Below are 17,027 nucleotides of genomic sequence, written 5' to 3'. Positions count from 1 at the left end.
CTTCCAGCCAGCTCCAGCCATATGCAAAGCTGAGCCAAAGAGTGCTTTTGGCTTCTGCTGGCTGTCTGTGTGCTCAAGGGCTGTGTCTGTTCAGGTCGATACCTTCCCACATGCAGCAAATATCTCAGAGGGTCCACTGTGGTAGTGACAGTCCCCCACAACTCAACCCCCCACGTCTAGAACAGAGGAACTTCCTACAACTTGCTAGGAAGAAACCCTGCAAAAAGGCGCCAAGAAAAGCTTGGGGGACAGAGAGCCCAAGGAACAAAACTGTGCCTAACATCTGGCTGCTGCTCGGAGAAGCCAAGAGCAGGCTTGGCTGAGTTTTCCCTCTTAGCATGATCACATTTTATGGTTAATGAATTTACCATTTCCGACGGAGTCCTCATCTTCAGTGTGGAATACCTCGAGTGTGGAGGCCCTGCCCTTCAAGAAGAACGCTCCGTACTCGTGCTCCAGGCGTAACATAAACTGAGAAAAGGGAAACCAGAGCACAGTGATGCTGGTGTGAGTACAGGGTGGCACAGGGACTGACACCACAGTGCTGCTGGTCCCACATGGCAGCCCAGCACCTCTCCCACTACTAACAGCACTTAGCACAAAAGTTAAGTCAAACCAGACAAGAAAAAGGGCGTTCAGAAACATCTGGGTAGAACTGACACAGAACCAAACAGGACAGAAAGTAATGAGCAGAATGTAATTAAACTACATCTAAGTCTACTTAAAATGTAGTAAACTGGGATCAAATACAATCTAATGGAACTGGAAAATCACACATGTCCATGAGAACAAAAGGTGACCTGAGAGACAGGGGGGAAAATACTCCACCACCTTTCTTGTGTTCAACTTAAAGAAGAAAGACTGGATGGAAAATTTCCAAGAATTCCCTTCTTGGAGAACAGATGTCAGTCACTTGCTTAAAAAGAATTTCTGACACCTCTTCCCAGGTCTGCCATGTTTTTTGGGACCCTTCCCCTGTGCCACAAGCGCTTGTTCCCAAACCAGACCATTCCTTGAGCAGGTCCTCCTCACCTTGAGAGGTATGATGCCATCGTTCCGGACGACCAGAGGCAGCTTCTCGGATCTCCCCACCCGGAGCCTCTTGAAGCGCAGCACGGCCGTTCCCCTCTTGCTGCGAGCGCTGGGGCACACGACTGTCAGCTGTGCCTCGTGCGCCTTCCCACTGATGGTGAAGGTCACGGTTTGGGGTTTAATTTTCACAGGGCTGCAGGAGAGGCACAGAAACAATTTCAGCTGGCACTAACCCATTTCTCACTAGGCAGGCAAAGCAGCAAGGGCCACAGTGTTTTCCCTGCCTGGTGCTCCTGTACCCCACAACACAGCCCCCCACCAGCCTCTTCCCAATCCACTCAGGGCCATTCACTAGAGGAATCTGCTCCAAAGAGCCAGAGCCTTCCACAATAACAGTTAAAAATTATTTTACTTAATTGAATCATGCCGTACAACAGGTAAATAATGAGGCACCAGATGAGACATGGCAAATCCCCTGGCTGCAGTGAGATGAACTTATGCAACAAGCAAAAGCACAGCATGAAAGCAGTACAAAAGCAAGAAGGCAAAAACACATCATCATCACCATCAGTAAAGATCATTTCCATGAACAGTAAAAAAGCAATTGCTTATTAGCAATTAGACTTGTCTTGTTCCAATTCAGCCACTAAAGGGTTGAGGAAGAGCAGGCCAAAGCCCCAGCACACAGGTCCCAGGGCAGAGGAACCAGACTCTTCTTTCATACCAGCTCCAATCACTCACATAAAACAGTTTAATGAATGCCAGGGAATCACAGAGGATCACCTAATTTTACAGAAACAAAGAAGAAACTGTGACTGCTGACTTGCTGGTACAGAAACTGCTTCATCCAAGCCTTTGTCCTTAGAAACCCCCAGCTCAGCTGCAGCACATCTCAGTAACTTCCAGTTGGCTACCTAATATTTGCCTGTCTTCTTAGTTCTTCAGACAGGCTAAACCATCAGCCTCATTTTTCTGCTCTAAGAGTTACTGCCTCCCAGATCATCTCATGCCAAGTACTCTGCCTGAGGCTACTGAAAGCATTAGAGCTAACAAGAGGTCTGTGCCTTCCCAGGGGAGAGGCAGCTATCAGTGAGGCCTCCCCAATATTTCACAGGGTCAGTTACCTTTTTGGGATGACAAGGGAAGCCTTGAAAGTGCAGTTGTAGTTCTGCTCATCCGGCGGGGTGAAGGTCACTGTAGCAACAGCAGAGGATGAGCCAGGAATGGACATCTTGACTGGATCCAACTTGAAAATGTTGTTGATAGGGATTTGTTCCTTGGGGGAATCCAGAGAGCAGTGTTAGGAGAAAACACCTTTCAACATGACACAGTTTTATTCATAAATGCATTACTGAGAACAGCCCCAGACATTGTGTCTTCCTTCCTCCTTCCCTGGGCAGGCTCCCATCCTCCCATTCCTCAGGGAATGCTGACCTTGTGCTAAAGCATTGTGTGTTTGAGTGCAGGAACCTTCCCCAGCCTACATGGGAGATGGGCACTGCATGGAAGATCCTGCAAATAACCCAGAACTGGCCTTCAAAGAGAAGGAAAGGCCAGGAAGCCTGAGGAAATGCTCTGCTTTGAGCCCTGGCATGTCAGTTCATAACAGCCCCTCTCTGTGTGTGCTTCCAGGAGAGGTTCAGAAGGATTCACTTCTCCTACCAAAGACCCAGAGGTGTGAGCCAAAACCTTGCCCAAGACATGCAGAATTCCACACAACTGTTCCCTGGCTCTGCTGCTCTCCCCTGCAGTTTGACCTGCACTGATCAAGACTAGTCTGGGCCACAGGAAGCAACGCATCTGGAGAACAAAACAGGCTCTAACCCAGCCCTTAGAGGGCAATCACCACCTTGGCTCCTGTTCTTACCTCTCCAGGCAGAGGTTTGATGGAGAGGACCACATCACATGGCAGGCTGCTTGCACTGTAGATACTGAAATGAGCTTCTGCCTGTTGGCCAACCAGAATCTTGTTGAAGATGAACCTGTTCTCATCTCTGATGAACAGGCCCGTGCCTTTCACTGACTGCAGCTTGCGGTCGAGGTCGGTGCTGCTGCAGATCGGGTACTCCTCGAAGATTAACATCACATCCTCAGCAAGTCCTGTGGACACACCAGAGGGATGAGCACGGAGAAGCCTCCCTGATGAGTTTATCTGGACCCTGCTGGCCACTCAGAAGGCTTGATAAGCCCTTTCTGCCCGGGTGACTGCTAAACCCAGCCTTGGGTGGAGGAACTGGCTGTGAGGATGGAGCTCAGTCAATCTCAGTCTTAGAGAGCATTGCTTTCCTTTTATGCTTCCAAGCATCCCTCTCAGCCTGGGAGGGATGAGTCCACTGGTGGACTTGAAGAGGGCTGGAACCTCTGAGGATTTTAAGGTGGGACACCAGGGCTAGTGTGCCTCTCTATCCAAGCAGCAAGTTGAGGTGCTGATCGGCAGCAGGTGTGACCAAGGGCACTGTGGGCAGTGTGTACCTGGGAGGCAGGACTCGGCAATCAGGGTGAAGGGAACGCCGAGGGGATTTTCCTTGGGGTCTCTGCCCGGGATGTCAATGTAGAGCTGCTCCTCACATTTCCCCTCCTGCCCTGCGAAGCATTCCACTGTGATCTTCTGCTGGCCCCACGGACCGATGGAGCCGGAGCAGGGGGACACCGTGAACATGCCAAGACTGAGGTGACTCTGCAGAAAAAGTTCCAGGAGAGGCTGATGGCTAATAGCTGTGCCTTGAGCAGCCCAGCAAAGAGTACGTCCTGCCCTGGCCTCCAGCTGGGCCCAAGCACCCAGTCCCAGGGCAGGGAAGGATGACTCCATGGCCCAAAGGCAGCCCCAGGCTGAGAGCAACAAGCCAAGAAGAGCTACAAATCTGTCCCAGGGGGCAGAGAGAAAGGAATTGGAGTGTAAAGAATTAAGGTGGTAGCTGTGATCCCTCAATCTCCAGAGGTAACAGAGGAGAGCAGAAATGCCTCTGAGAAAGACAGAAATACCTGTGAGAAATGATGGGAGAGAGCTCGGGGACTGCAAAGAAGAAAAAGCAATGTTGTCTGAGCTCTGTGGACTGGGAGTTCAGTGGGGGATGTTTTTGCTTCTGAGGTGTTCATAGACCTATGCTGGCTTGCAGCTACCAAACACAGGACCTGCTCCCCTCTGTTGACCCCACAACTCCAGGTCAGAGCCAGAGTACAGGACTGTCAGTGGGACTGAGCAGATACTGGTCTTGCAGACCACATCCCACCCTGTGGCGATGAGCCCCAGCCTGGGCACAGCAGCATCTTCTCACATCCCCTGCAGCAGCACTTCTGGGGAGCAGGAGTCACCCACCTGTGTCAAGGAGCTTGATTTCCTTGCTGTTGAGAGCCTCGTAGCCAGTGGAGCAGATTCCCCTTCCTTTGAACTGAGAGGAGAAAGCAGAGGTATCTGTCATCTGAGCTCCCCCGCCTTTCTCTGAGGCCAAAGCTGGCCTTCCTCCTCACAGAGGAAAGTCTTGTGCTCCTGATGGCTCCCAGAGAGCAGCCAGCAGCACCCATTGAGAGCACCTGCTGGACTGAGCAGCTCTATCACCAGCTTCATACTACACATGTGGATACCCAGGCCTTTTTTTGCTCCCTCTCCCCAAGCCAGGGATGCAAATGCACAACAGCCCAGGTCTCCTGGCTGCCTGCCACATACCAGCTGTGGGGTGGTGCCTCCTCAGACAGGAAGGGTGGTCAGGGCCTCTCGTACCTTTTGCTTTCCGATGTAGACGCATCCTCGGGTGGTTGGCGGATGCAGAATTTGAAGTGGAGCATGCCTTTGTTCTCCAGCACCACAGTCTGGCTCTTCTTGGTGCCCTTGATCATGGCTCCAAAGTTGATGGGTGAGGCAGGCTCAATGCTGTACTTGCTGTACACGGCTTTGGCCGACACCTTCAGCGGGATGTCGGCGACAGCCTGGCCTCCTCGACCTGATCTGGCATCTATCACCTGTGTCCACAGGAAGGGCTGGTAAACAAAGCAAAGAGGCCAGCCTCTACCCCAGGCCCCAGCCTCCCTCCCCAGGCCTCCAGTTTACCCCTCCCTGTTTAAGCACCTCCTCCAGAGTCAGATTCTCAGCTCCACTTAGGAAGCCTCCCAAATGGCGTTGAAAGACTTTGTGTGTGTAGGAGAGAGGATTCTCCAGTTAAAGCCCTCCTTCCATTAGACATCTATCCTGTTTATACTCCCAAAACACCGTGTGATAACACAGCCTGGCCCAGGCAGCTCACCTGGCAGTACAGGATGGGTCTGTTCTTGAGGAGCATTTCATTTGTGGGGTGGAAGAGCATCTCAACATTCACAGCAGGCTGGGAGGCAATCAGCACGCCCGACTGAGGCACAACAGTGAAGTGGGATGCCACGTCTCGCATCCTGGGACCTGTACCCTTCAGCGTGAACCTGGGGAGAAAGGGAAGGAATGGAGATCTCTGCAGTTAAAAGTACAGGTGCCACCAGCACAGCCAGGACTTTGCATAGGACCAGAAAAAAAAAGGGAGAGTTCAGCTCTGTCAGGGAATCCTGGATCTTGACAGAGAATTCAGACAATCATGAGGTTACTGCAAGAAACCTTGACACCACCATTTTTCATTCACTTCCTTACAGAGTCTCAGAAAGAGAAAGGAGGTGACCATCAAAGAAAGGCAATGAATCTCAGCATTTCAGTGGCTGAAATTTCTGGGGCTCTCCTTTGGGTTCCTGCTGAGCTGTGAAGAACTGCTGGTTTGTGGCTGGATTCTCTTGTAGAATAATTGAGATTAGAGAGACCAGGTTTTGTATTTACCATGAGGTAGCCAGCATGGAAATGGTTCTAGCCATTGACATAGCATGCAGGCCTGGGAACCCAAGGAAATACTCACTACCAGGCAGCAGGACTCACCTGTACTCAATGTTGTATACCCCTTTGTTGTTTAAACTTAGGATTTTCTTCACGTTATCCATGACATTAATGGTTCCAAAGTCCAAGCTTCCTTCTGGACCTGCAGAAAACCCACAGAGTAAAGTCAAACACAGTATTTGTGAGCTGCTGCAGAATACAACAGGCCACAAGCTACATGGAGGTCTTGGTGCAAACCCCTTTCCAGCAAGTTTCTGTTCCTGAAAGGGTTTTCCAGCTACTTGTCTGCCCTTTCTCTTCACACTCAAAATATCTGCAGGCTTAGTAGCTAAAGAGCTCGCCTTCCATTTCCTCACTCCCAAGCACAAATCCAATTACTTTATATGCTGTGCTGAGCCTGTGGGAGTTACCAACTGCCTGTTCACGTCACTGTTGTGAAATCCAATCTGCACATCAAGCTGCACACTTCAAAGTTCAGAGGGGAGAGACTTAAGGCTGTCAGAGACCTGACAATGCTTTATTTCATGCAGGTTGCAGGGTACATGCTTTATGTATCCATGCCATCCTTGTATTCCATCCCATCCCATCCCATCCCATCGCTTTGGTTGCCCACCTCCCAAGGTAATGCAGTGCACCTGGACTGCTTTGTTTGGGAGGCATCCACTGACCTTCAGGTATGAAGTCAATGGTCAGAGAAACATCATAGACCTCTGCAGAGATTTCGATATTTTCAGTGTGAACAACCCCCAGGACGTTTTCTGTATCTGAAACCTGAGGCATCAAGAAACAAACACTGTTCAGGTTATTCTTTTGAAAAGTCCTTGTCTCTGCTGGCTGCTTCCCCTATGGCCTCCCTGGCTTCACAAGCATTGGTGGACTCCCAAGCTTTGCTTAACCTGTTCCTCTCATGGGCTGCCCCAGTGGGATTCTGCTGCAGTAAAAAACCCTATCAGCCCAACTCTGCATTCCTACAGCAGGGAATGCTGCTGCTAAAGCATCCTTGAGAGGCACAGGGGTGTAAGAAATGTGAGGTGTCTCAGAGCAGGTGGCATTGACAACCCTCTCCAATCACCTAGCACCCTGTCTGAAATGCAGCCCCTAAACCATGGGGAACAAAATCCCAGGGGGAGAGTTTGTTGCACTGTGCAAGAGCTTCAGACAAAGTCCAGGAGGAATCTAGAGATCACGCTACAGTCTGTACCACCAAACAACAACCTTCAACCATTCAAAGGGACAAGGTGGTTGTGGCACAGGCTCAGGATGCAGTGTCTGCTTATCTGGGGGGATGTGGATGCACTGCATGTTCTGGCAAATACTGTGCAGAGGCAGAAGCTGGGGTCACAGCACCCTTGTCTCTCTCAGGTGCAGCTCTTCCTGACTCTGCCCCTAGGAGCACATGGCTGCTCACTGTGCCCTGCCCTGCCAGGCAGAGCACAGTTCCTCTCACCTCTAGTCGGAGGATCTTCTCAATTATGCCAATCTGCTCAGCCTTGAAATGCAGTGTCACTTCAAACTCTGAGCAGGGATCAAGGATGCCATTATCTTGTGACAAGGAGAAGTTCTCAGCAAGGTAATCCAGCCCATTGAGCTGCCAGGCCATGGGCAGCAGGCTGTTGTTTTTCAGGACCAAGGTCCTGCTGTCAGTCCTGCAGAGAGAGGAAGGCACTTGGCATCAGCTGCTGGATGGTCACACCAGCCTCACCACTGAATGCAACTTGGAGCAGCTCCATCCATGCCCCAGAAACCAGAGTCAAATGTTTTCTCTTTGTCACCAGTCTTGGAGTGCTTGTGGGATGACTGACCTGTGCAGAAGCAGCTTGTCAAAAGAGAGCTCCGAGGGGCTGACCTCCAGCTTCACATGCACCCCATGGCAGCACAGGCTGAAGACCACTGGCTCCGGGTTCTTCTCAATGCTGCAGATGAGTTTGTCTTCCAGGAAGCCAAGGGAGGTGGGGTATGCCCAAATGGTCAGCTCCTGGACATGGCCCCACAGGAAGAAATCAAAGGAGCTCTGAGTGTGAGCAGGAGGAGCAGCCCCTGGGCACTTCTACAGTGCCTGCTCTACTTGCCCTTCTCCTACCCGCTTCTCCTTTGGTTTCAGGGTCATGCTGGGAGGGTCCAGAAGGAATGTCTCTGCTTCCCCATCATTCTCAAAGGAGAACTGGACCTCTATGTCCATAGAGGAGTTGTTGAGGATGGTCAGATTCTCTGAGTTGCCAGGACAGTTCTGGGCCTTGTACCTGCCCACAAAAGGGGAAAAGGCTGCAGAGGAGACTGTTGCCTTTGCCACACACCGCGGAGAGCACCGTGTGCACCCGAGGAAGTGATGCTGGGAGACCCTGCTCTAACAAACAAGTGAGGGAAATGGATCCCAGTCAGGGCCATGGGCGTGTGCTCATCCCTGCCTTACTCTGATGCCTTCCCCTGGACTTGGTGCCTCCAGCCCAGAAGCCTGATGATGCTCAAGCCACTTCAAGAGTTTTTAACACAACATTAATTCAAGGGTGCCTAGAAAAATAAAAGTACACCAGACATATGGGTTCTTTCCCCTTCTTTCTTGGGATGCCTTCCCTTCAGGGTATAAGGAAAGGCCTTTGGAAAATGAGTTTAGCTAATCTCTTTTATGAAAAGTCATGAAAGTGCTTTGGATTTCATGGGTTAGCTCAGAGTCTGAGAAAGAAACATAAAGCATCAATTCCTAAGAGGAATGCAAAAAGATAACAAATGACCCTTCTCTCAGGTGTGGAAATGACTTTGGAGTGAAAGTTAGAGAGAGGAGCTTGGAGAAAGGATTAAAGAGGCAAACAGAGATCCCAGACCATCCATCAACCTGGCTAAAGATTGTATGTATTTCAGTTTCATTTCCTTGGGCTGTCAAAACAGACCTAGCCCTCCAGAGCTCCCATGGAAATAAGAACTTAATGTTAATTTTTTTTAAGTGACAGTAAAAGTAGAAGTACACAATAGCTTCAATGACAATGTGTTTATGCAGATTTTATCCAGCAGTGAGCATGCAATGTCGTTACAGGAAAATGTAATTCCTGCTGTATGTTCCCCTTGACGCCCATTGGCAGGTCAACCACAAAATCTTATTAATAATTACAGATTAATGAAAGGTTTACAAAACCATCTACAGAATAATTGCTAGATCAGGCTACCTGCAGAGCTCAAAGCACTTCAAAACCCACCATAAAGTTCATTTCCTGTGGGTTGAAGCTGACATGTGGAGGGGGACACAAAAGTTGCCCCCAAGTCACCTTTGGACTGGCAGCAGCACACGGCTCTGGCCACCAAGGTGGCCACCAAGGCACCCACTGGGTAGGCAGAGCAGCTCCTCCAAGGCTCATTTGCCTCTTATCTGCTCAAGTTCACACATCTGTGGTCCTTTAAACCCATGTGTCTTCAAACCCATGTGTCTTTGGTCCTTCAAACCCAGGACTCTGCTGGGGACTGCCCTGGATTGTGCCACCAGGACAGCATGTCTCTCCAGGCATGTCCAGAAAAGGACAAGGCCCAGCAGGGAGCACATACCACTCTCTTGATTTCCCACACAGCAGCGGTCCAAAGTGGAATTGCTTTGTGCTCTCAACGTATTCCTTGAAGATGACTTCATCTTCCTTCATGGTTTTCCTGCACTGTGGAAACACCACCCTGGGCAGAGAAAGTGGGGAAGGAGGAGCTATGAGATGCTCCAAGCAGGAAATGTAGTCAGAAAGCCATAACCCTTCCTGGTGGCTGAGGTACCATCTGCCTTCCCAGCTCCCAGCACAGGAAGAGATGCTGTGCGACCCCAGGGAGCATCATCTGCCCAGGCCAGAAGCCCCAAGGGGCAGCCCTGGCTGTGAGTTCAGGGGCAGCTGTGCTGTGGGAGGCTGCCAGGGCCCAGCCTTACCGAGGGTTCTGGCTGATGCTGGGGTAGAGGCCGGTGCCACGGCAGGGCAGCTCGTACTGGCGCTTTGACTGCACGAGCTCAAACCTCAGTGTCTGCTCAAACTTCCCTGGCTTTTTGGCAGAGAAGTGGACCTTCAGTTCCACCTCACCGTGGGCAGGCACTATCCACCGGTACCGTTTCAGCCTGGCAATTAAAGAGGAGGCTTCAGACATTGCTGAGGAGCAAACAGAACAAGGAGGGTGCACTCGCCATCCCCCAGCACTGGCACGGGGTCACTGTGGAGCTGGGGACGATGGACCTTGTTTGGCAAGAGGACCGAGAAGCAGAGGCATCACCACCTCCTCCTCAGCTCACCTGAGGAATTCTGTGGGGACTGAGGCACTTCCCACTGTACTTTTGGATCTTGTTGCAGAGGAATCCTGGGGACTTTCTGATCTCTGTGTGGAGATATGCTTCTCCTTTGCAGAGCTGTCTCTGCTGGTTGCTTTACCTGTCTTTGGATGGCCCTTGGCAGAACTGCCCTTCACATCTGGGGCCTTGGCCTAAGGGGAGAGAGAAGAGGGAGGGAGAGGTGAGCCCTGAGACATCCCCATTCTGGAAAGCAAAATGGGGGTTTGTTCACCAACAGAAGAGAGAAAAAAATAAGTAAGTCCACCTGCCCATGGACTTGGTCTTCCTTATTGGTGTTTGTTTCACCCTGCTCACTCAGGACCCTCTCCTCAAAGGAAGTTCATGGTTTTAAGTGCTGTTTTCCCCTCTTGTCTTACAGAACTGCTCTGTCTCCAGCAGAACTGTCTCTTTGGTCCCATCCCTGACAGAAAGGAGACCTGCAGACATGGGACCCCATCACATCTTCACTACCTCTCCACAATGTTCCCTTTTCCTGTCCCGCCTGTCCCTGTCTAGACAGGTCCCTGCCCCGGCACCTTCAGTGCCAGCACCACTGGAGCACCCACCGGATCCTCTTCCATAGCAGCACCTTCTGGTGCCACAATGGTGAAGGGCTCCACACGCTCTGCAGAGCCCAGCCTCTCCTCTGGGTACTCGACTATGGAGAGCACAGCAGCAGGGGGAAGGGGAGGGCCGTCAGGATGCAGTCCCAGATGTTTCAGCAGCTAAAACAGAAGAGAAAATCCTGTTTATACTTCTGTCACCTACATCCTCACAACTCCTTCTTTGAAGGCACTGAGCTTTTGGCAATGAGGTTTTTAATTTACATGAAGTAAAGTGCTTTGTTATGTCCAGTGGGGTGAGCAGGGTCCAGAGCAGACACAAGAGCTACAAACAGGACTGGGAGAGAAACCTCTCCCAAGTGACTCAGCTGAAGAAAACAATGGCCATGTCCTGGGACGGTTTATGATTTCCAGGCTGGGAAACTCTGAACAGATGGGATACTTGTGCACAGAGCCCTCCCACTTCCTGCTCATCTGAGGGATGGTGATAACCTCCCCCTCCACATGGATGATAGAGTCTTTGTGGAACACCATCAGGGACCTGGATGTAGCTCTGTGCCATTATCACCTGGGGGGACACAATGCTCCAGGGCCCAAGACCACAGCAAGCTCAAGATCTGAGCCTTGCAGGGTTTTACCTGTTCTTCCGTTGGCAGCTTCCCATCCCTCAGGATCTCCCCAATCATGGCCTTTGGATCTGAGACCTCAATGTCCAAGCACGGCACCCCAATGTGCTCGTCTCCGACTGCTCCTTCGGCAGCTTCACTTTGCGTCCCCAGCTGAGATGACTGAAGACTCCTTTGGTCTCCACTTTTCTGTTCAGGCTTCTTCTCCACCTTCTCCTGGGGCTTGTTGGTCTTCTGACCCTTGTTTCCAGCTGAAGACTTTCCCTTTTGGATCACAGATAACTGCACGGTACCCTGAACCCTGTCCCAGCAGGAGGAAACCTGTGCAACATTCTGCTGCGATGAATCATAGATCTGAAACCTCAGGATCAAGTTCTCCATCTCAGCTGGGACTTCTGGGGTTTCAGTTTCCCCCATCTCTGCAGCTTTGCTTTCTCCCCTCTCAGGGGCTTGGTTTTCCCCCTTCTCTGGGGCTTCAGGTTCCTTCCCCTCTGGTGATTTGGTTTCCTTCTTCTCTGGTTTTGTAAGTTGCATCCCCACAGAGACACCCTTCTTTTCCTCCTTCCGCCTCTCTTCCTCCTCTAAGGCTTTTGCCTCTTCCTCACGCTTTTGAGCCAGCTGCTTCAGCTCCCTTCAGCAAACAAAACAGAAAAAATCGCTGAGAGTCCCCACCAGAAACTTGGGCTCAGCAGTCCTGGCCGGCCCTGCACTTCATTCCTTGACCCTGAGGCCAGGCAGAACCACGAGACCATTTCCGTGAATTTTTCTCAACCCACAGAGGTTGGGAACATCCCAAGTGAGGGCATTGGTGGAAGGGGACCTCCAGGACCAGCCAAACCTGAACGTTGCCATCATAAGGTCTTGGCTGTGCAAGCTCCCTCTTAAGGCACAGCCAGACACCTCCAGCCCACTGCCAAAGGCTGATCCAGCAGCTCTCTGTGCTGATGCCTGAAAATGCTCTTTGTCTCTTGATTTCCCAGTTTAAAGCAGATCACAGATTGCTGACATCTGCTTATCTCTCCTACAATTCTCACTCAGCTCATTCAGCACCCCTCAGGGCACAGCCTGCTCCTTAATGAGAATAATCCTATCAGTCAGAAAGCAAAGGCTGCAGGAACTCCTCTCCTGCAAGACAGGCTCTTGTCAGCCAGATTTCCTGCAGGAAGCCAGCTGTGAGCAAGCAAACCGGTGCTCTCTGCCATGAAAGCCATCTGAAACAGCCTCATCTGTCTCCTCCCCATGAAACCAACTTCAGCCTGGGCTGAAGGAAGTGCTGATACACAGACTTGCTTTAACCAGCCTCCACTCTCAGCTCCACACTTTGCCTGTGTGTCCTGAGCTGGGCTGCCTTGCTGGAGCTGAGCTTCTCCTGGGCTGGCCTACTGCTGCAGCTGAAGGGGAGCCTAAAGGACGTGAGCTTCTGTGGGTGGTGTCCCACCATAAGGAGAAGCCTGGCAGATCAGCATTGCAAGGACTTGCAATGCTGTGGCAGGAGCAGGACCCAAACCAAGCTTTGCTCTGTGCCCTACACCTGCCCATACCACAATCCCACTGTTTTGGTGAAGGGAGATGATCAAGAAGGTGCAACTCAACACCATGGACCTAAAGACACCTCTAGAGGCAGTGCCAAGGCAAGCCCAGAGCCCAGCTCCCTGCAGGCAGCATCTAAGCCAGGAGGGCTCAGCACTCCAATAGAGAAGAAGATCTTCTGTCTCAACAGAAGAAGGTCCTTCCTCTCTTGGGAGCCAGGGAGCTCAGAATGGCCATCCCTGTGCTGCTTCTGGCCTTTGCTATCCAGCACCTCTGAGCTCAGAGTCCTTGGAGCAGGGAATTGCCCTCCAGGGACAATAACCCATGGAACAGCAGTAACCCATGGAAGCCTTACTCACTTTTCCCTCCGTATGCGCTTCCTTTCCAGTATTATTTTATCCACTTCTGCTTTCTTCTCCTTAGGGAGGGCATCATACTCATCCTCATCCATTTGTAAGATACATTCTGCTTTCTTCTGCAGAGTTTTTTCCCATTGCAGATCTTTAGCACAAACCAGAGGAGAAACCATGAGTGACTGCAAGCTGACCTGGGTGCTCTGTGCCAGCTGCAAGGATTCACAGCATTTCCTGACCCAGCCTATCATCCCAGGAGATATTGGGGAGCACATAGCCCTGCTCCAGAATTCAATCTCCCAAGCTATGGCAGGGCAGTGAGGTCCTGTGCTTTGCCTGGCTTAAGTGCACCAAGGCTGAGGACAGTTGTTTGTCACTGAGCTACAGCAGCTGGCACTTGTGCTCAAGCTTTAATGTTAGAGATTAAGGTGAGTCTTAAAACCTCAGATCTCCTGCAACTCTGAGATGAGTGCTGGTTACACTGAGGCAGAAGGTGGAAAGATTAATAAAAACATTTCTTACAAGCTCTGCTGCAAACCCAGGTACACAGAGATAAAGTTGAGGGCTTGAGAGAAAAGATTTGAGAGGGATGGAGATATCTCACCTTTCTTCTCTGTTTCAGCTTCCCTCCTCTTTCTTTCAGATTCCTCCCTGGCTTTCCAAGAAGCATAATCCTCATGCAGGTTCACCATGAAGATATGACAACGATTCTTGACAGCTTTGAGTACACAGAGTAGAGAAGACTCCAGGCTGCTTGTAAAGAGGCTCTCCAAGCCATCAAAGATCACTCCCTTGGAGCAGTCTTTACACTGTGGATAAAGGGAAGAGTAAGTCAGCCATTGCACGCAGGGGGCTCGCAGCTGGACAGTAAGCCCAGATGTCCCAGGGCACCAGCTATCCTTGCTCCAAGTGCAGTAGCTAAGAGCAGCTGGGACCTGTCCTTAGGCTCTGCCAGCTAAGGGCAGCTGCAGCTTCCCCCAGGGTTCCCTGCACACAGTCCAGGATCCTCCAGCAGCCTGTACAGACCTCCTCCTCCTCTCTGAGTCTGTTGTTCAGTGCCTGTCTCTGCAGAGCAGGAATGTCTCCTTTTCCCCCACCCCACACACCTTCAGCCTCTCACTGAGGATGTCCACCAGCAGCTCCTCGGGCAGCACACAGCTCAAGCAGTTCAGCTCTTCTCCATGGCTGCTGATGATGTTCAGCTGCTGGGGTGCAGGAGCAGTGGAAACTGTGAACTGCAATGGGAACCATTGTAAGGAAAAGAAACCACGGTGGAAAGCCCTGAACAACTCCCACTGCTGGGCTTGGAGCTGGGGTTCCTCACTAGTGGAGACTAGAACAGACTAGCAGTGCAGGCTGGGGCCTCCAGGGGATGGTCCTGGAGAGCCCATCCCTTGGCCAGCAGAGACCCGAGCTTGCAAGCCCCAGTGCAGCCTCCCAGCACTTTGCTCCCTGCCTGCAGCCACAGTAGCCAGGACTGCACTTTGCCAGCAAAGCACTGAGAACCAGAGGAGCTGTCTGCCAGAGCACATTCCCAGCCCAAGTCATGGCACATGGACCCACAGAGCCTCCACTGTAAGCAGCCCCTGCCCATCTCCAAGACAATGCAAAGGTCCCAGGCATCAACCAGGGCAGATCATGTTTACCTTGATGTCCTTTTTGTCCAGTTTGCTGGCTGAGTCCTTCTTTTGTGCTGGAGGGGTCTTGTCTTTGACATTCTTGTCGATTTTTTCCCCAGAGGCTCGTTTATTCTTGGTCTGAGACTTTTTATCTGTACAGGGGACAGATGGTTTAGGGGGGCTTTGTAAAGCAAGCAGGCACCCTTGACTGCAATGGGCACAGCCTTGGGAAGGAACATGGCAGCACTGGCAGCACTGTTTCCCAGAAGCAGCTCATTCCCTGCTTCTCTTACCAGCATGGTAAAGCACACCATCCCATACTTGATTTTAAAGCCAGCACTACGTCCCTCCTAACAACTGTGCATGCAGGTGATGCTGCTCACACAGCAGTTCCCCTGCAGATCAAGCCAGAGATTTGTCCTCCAGGAGCATTGTTCCCATACACTGCACCCATCCTGCATTCCCATGTGGAGACCTGCAGCCCTGCCTCACTTGCATCACCCATCTCCATTGAAGCTAAATCCTCCTTGTGGGAAAAGCCCAGCTGGGACCCAGACTCTTCTTCCTTCCACCAGCTCCCAGCCCAGCCAGGTTCAAAACTGAGCACTGCAAAACTTCCCCCTGCACCGAGCCAGGTCTGGCCTCACCCTGCAGTGCTCAGGGCACCAACTGCCCAGGAAGTTCATAAATGTCTCCAGTCTCACATGGAGAACAGCCCAACGAGCTGTGTAACCTGACAGTGGGCAAAGGTAACTCTCTGGAAAAAAGAGCTCATCTGGAGCATGTCTCTCATTGGAAATTCCTCTGGGAGGCTGACCTTCCCTTCCTCTCATTTGTGAGTTTACACTCACAGTCCTCTTGTGCTTAATGAGTCACTTCAGAAGGCTTTTTCCTTGCTCGGGTGGGCAGCAGTTCTGCCTGCTGCCCCATAAGGAGAAGGCTCAATTCAGCTTTGAGGAAATATAAAATAGTTGGGAAAGAGACAGGCATGCTTTACCACCCCTAGGTGAGCTCTTTTCTCCAGAGAGTTACCTATGCCCACTGTCAGGTTACACAGCTCATTGGGCTGTTCTCCATGTGAGACTGGAGACTTTTATGAAACTTCCTGGGCAGTTGGTAGCCCTAGAAAACTGAACACGTGCCAAGAATGGCAGCAAAGGGGGCTACAAAAGAACCTTTTACTGAGCCCTTAAAATTGATTTCATTTTTTTTTTGGCAAGCCAGTGATGCACTTCACCCATGTTCCCTAAGAGAAACCCAAGGACTGAAAAACTGCTGCTCTGAGTAAGCAGAAGTGGACAGTGGTGGTGGGTTTCTCAAGCACTGGCTCTGGGTCCTTACCAGCATGTCTCCTTACCAGCATCACCTTCATCTTTGCCTTCCAGCTCCATGGCAGCCTGGGTGCAGAGCTCCCGGGCACGGAGCCCCGCTGGGCTCCCGTCCTTGGCCATGGCCTCTTTCACCACGGTGTCAATGGACACGTAAGCAGCGTCGTAATACTGACACAGGCCTGCTGCTATCTCTGTCTTTCCTGAGAGAGAGAGGAGGACTGCTTGGTGACACTGGCACAGGAGGCATTGCAGGGACAGGCCCTGGAAAAACCTCCAACAAGATTTCAAAGTTAAAAGGACAGTGGGAAAGCAGGTGTCCCTCCAGGGGAGGCCATGAGGGAGGCAGCTGCAGTGTGGATACAAGCTCTGAATTCTAGAGCCAAGAGGATCATCTCCACCTCCTGTTCAGCTGAGGACTTTGCCTTAAGCACCATGGCCCACCAGGATGTGCTCCTCCTGCTTGCCCCTCTCCCCGCAGCCCTGAGCTGCAGCTCACGTACCTGCCCGGGGTGGCCCATGGATGATGACAACCATCCCTCCTTGGTGGGGCTGCGCTTCGCAGGAGGACGGGGCAATGCCCAGGTGGCGCACGACAGCCCGAGAGACAGGATTCCCAGTCTCTTTCAGCAGGGACTCAGGAGTGAGGAGGACAGTCCTGTGGTATGCTACAGTGCAAAACCGGGGGAAAAGTCAGCCTCCTGCCTACATTTGATCCTCACCATCCTCCCCATCTCCTCAGATCCCAGGAAAGGAGACTCGGTGAAAGCAAGATGAGATTGTTCTTTTGTTGCTAGGAAGGTGCAAATATAAAAGAGCCAGTGATATTAGACCTGGTCCTACTGGCTGAG

At 51.5% G+C, this 17,027-nt stretch overlaps 1 protein-coding gene across 1 annotated transcript in view; it reads right to left on the bottom strand.

The window, feature by feature from the left end:
- Window positions 1-17,027, bottom strand: part of LOC129125579 (hydrocephalus-inducing protein homolog) — a 36,895-nt gene that overhangs the window by 8,592 nt on the left and 11,276 nt on the right. Inside the window, exons 15-38 of the mRNA XM_077185018.1 lie at window positions 16,680-16,844; window positions 16,206-16,379; window positions 14,876-15,000; window positions 14,336-14,464; window positions 13,834-14,038; window positions 13,236-13,377; window positions 11,359-11,977; window positions 10,724-10,882; window positions 10,122-10,309; window positions 9,768-9,950; window positions 9,407-9,526; window positions 7,956-8,115; window positions 7,678-7,850; window positions 7,323-7,521; window positions 6,544-6,646; window positions 5,918-6,017; window positions 5,271-5,439; window positions 4,751-4,989; window positions 4,349-4,421; window positions 3,505-3,709; window positions 2,900-3,132; window positions 2,157-2,308; window positions 1,033-1,225; window positions 369-471 (exon numbers count right to left, since the gene is read on the bottom strand). Of these exons, the coding sequence (XP_077041133.1) occupies window positions 369-471; window positions 1,033-1,225; window positions 2,157-2,308; window positions 2,900-3,132; window positions 3,505-3,709; window positions 4,349-4,421; window positions 4,751-4,989; window positions 5,271-5,439; window positions 5,918-6,017; window positions 6,544-6,646; window positions 7,323-7,521; window positions 7,678-7,850; window positions 7,956-8,115; window positions 9,407-9,526; window positions 9,768-9,950; window positions 10,122-10,309; window positions 10,724-10,882; window positions 11,359-11,977; window positions 13,236-13,377; window positions 13,834-14,038; window positions 14,336-14,464; window positions 14,876-15,000; window positions 16,206-16,379; window positions 16,680-16,844 (4,311 nt within the window). The remainder of the gene's footprint in view (window positions 1-368; window positions 472-1,032; window positions 1,226-2,156; window positions 2,309-2,899; window positions 3,133-3,504; window positions 3,710-4,348; window positions 4,422-4,750; window positions 4,990-5,270; window positions 5,440-5,917; window positions 6,018-6,543; window positions 6,647-7,322; window positions 7,522-7,677; window positions 7,851-7,955; window positions 8,116-9,406; window positions 9,527-9,767; window positions 9,951-10,121; window positions 10,310-10,723; window positions 10,883-11,358; window positions 11,978-13,235; window positions 13,378-13,833; window positions 14,039-14,335; window positions 14,465-14,875; window positions 15,001-16,205; window positions 16,380-16,679; window positions 16,845-17,027) is intronic.

This window comes from Agelaius phoeniceus, chromosome 12 (genome assembly GCF_051311805.1).
Source record: "Agelaius phoeniceus isolate bAgePho1 chromosome 12, bAgePho1.hap1, whole genome shotgun sequence".
In the NCBI taxonomy this organism is placed as follows: Eukaryota; Metazoa; Chordata; class Aves; order Passeriformes; family Icteridae; genus Agelaius; species Agelaius phoeniceus.
Note: the sequence above shows the minus strand (reverse complement) of the source record. Positions and strands in the feature narration are given on the sequence as shown.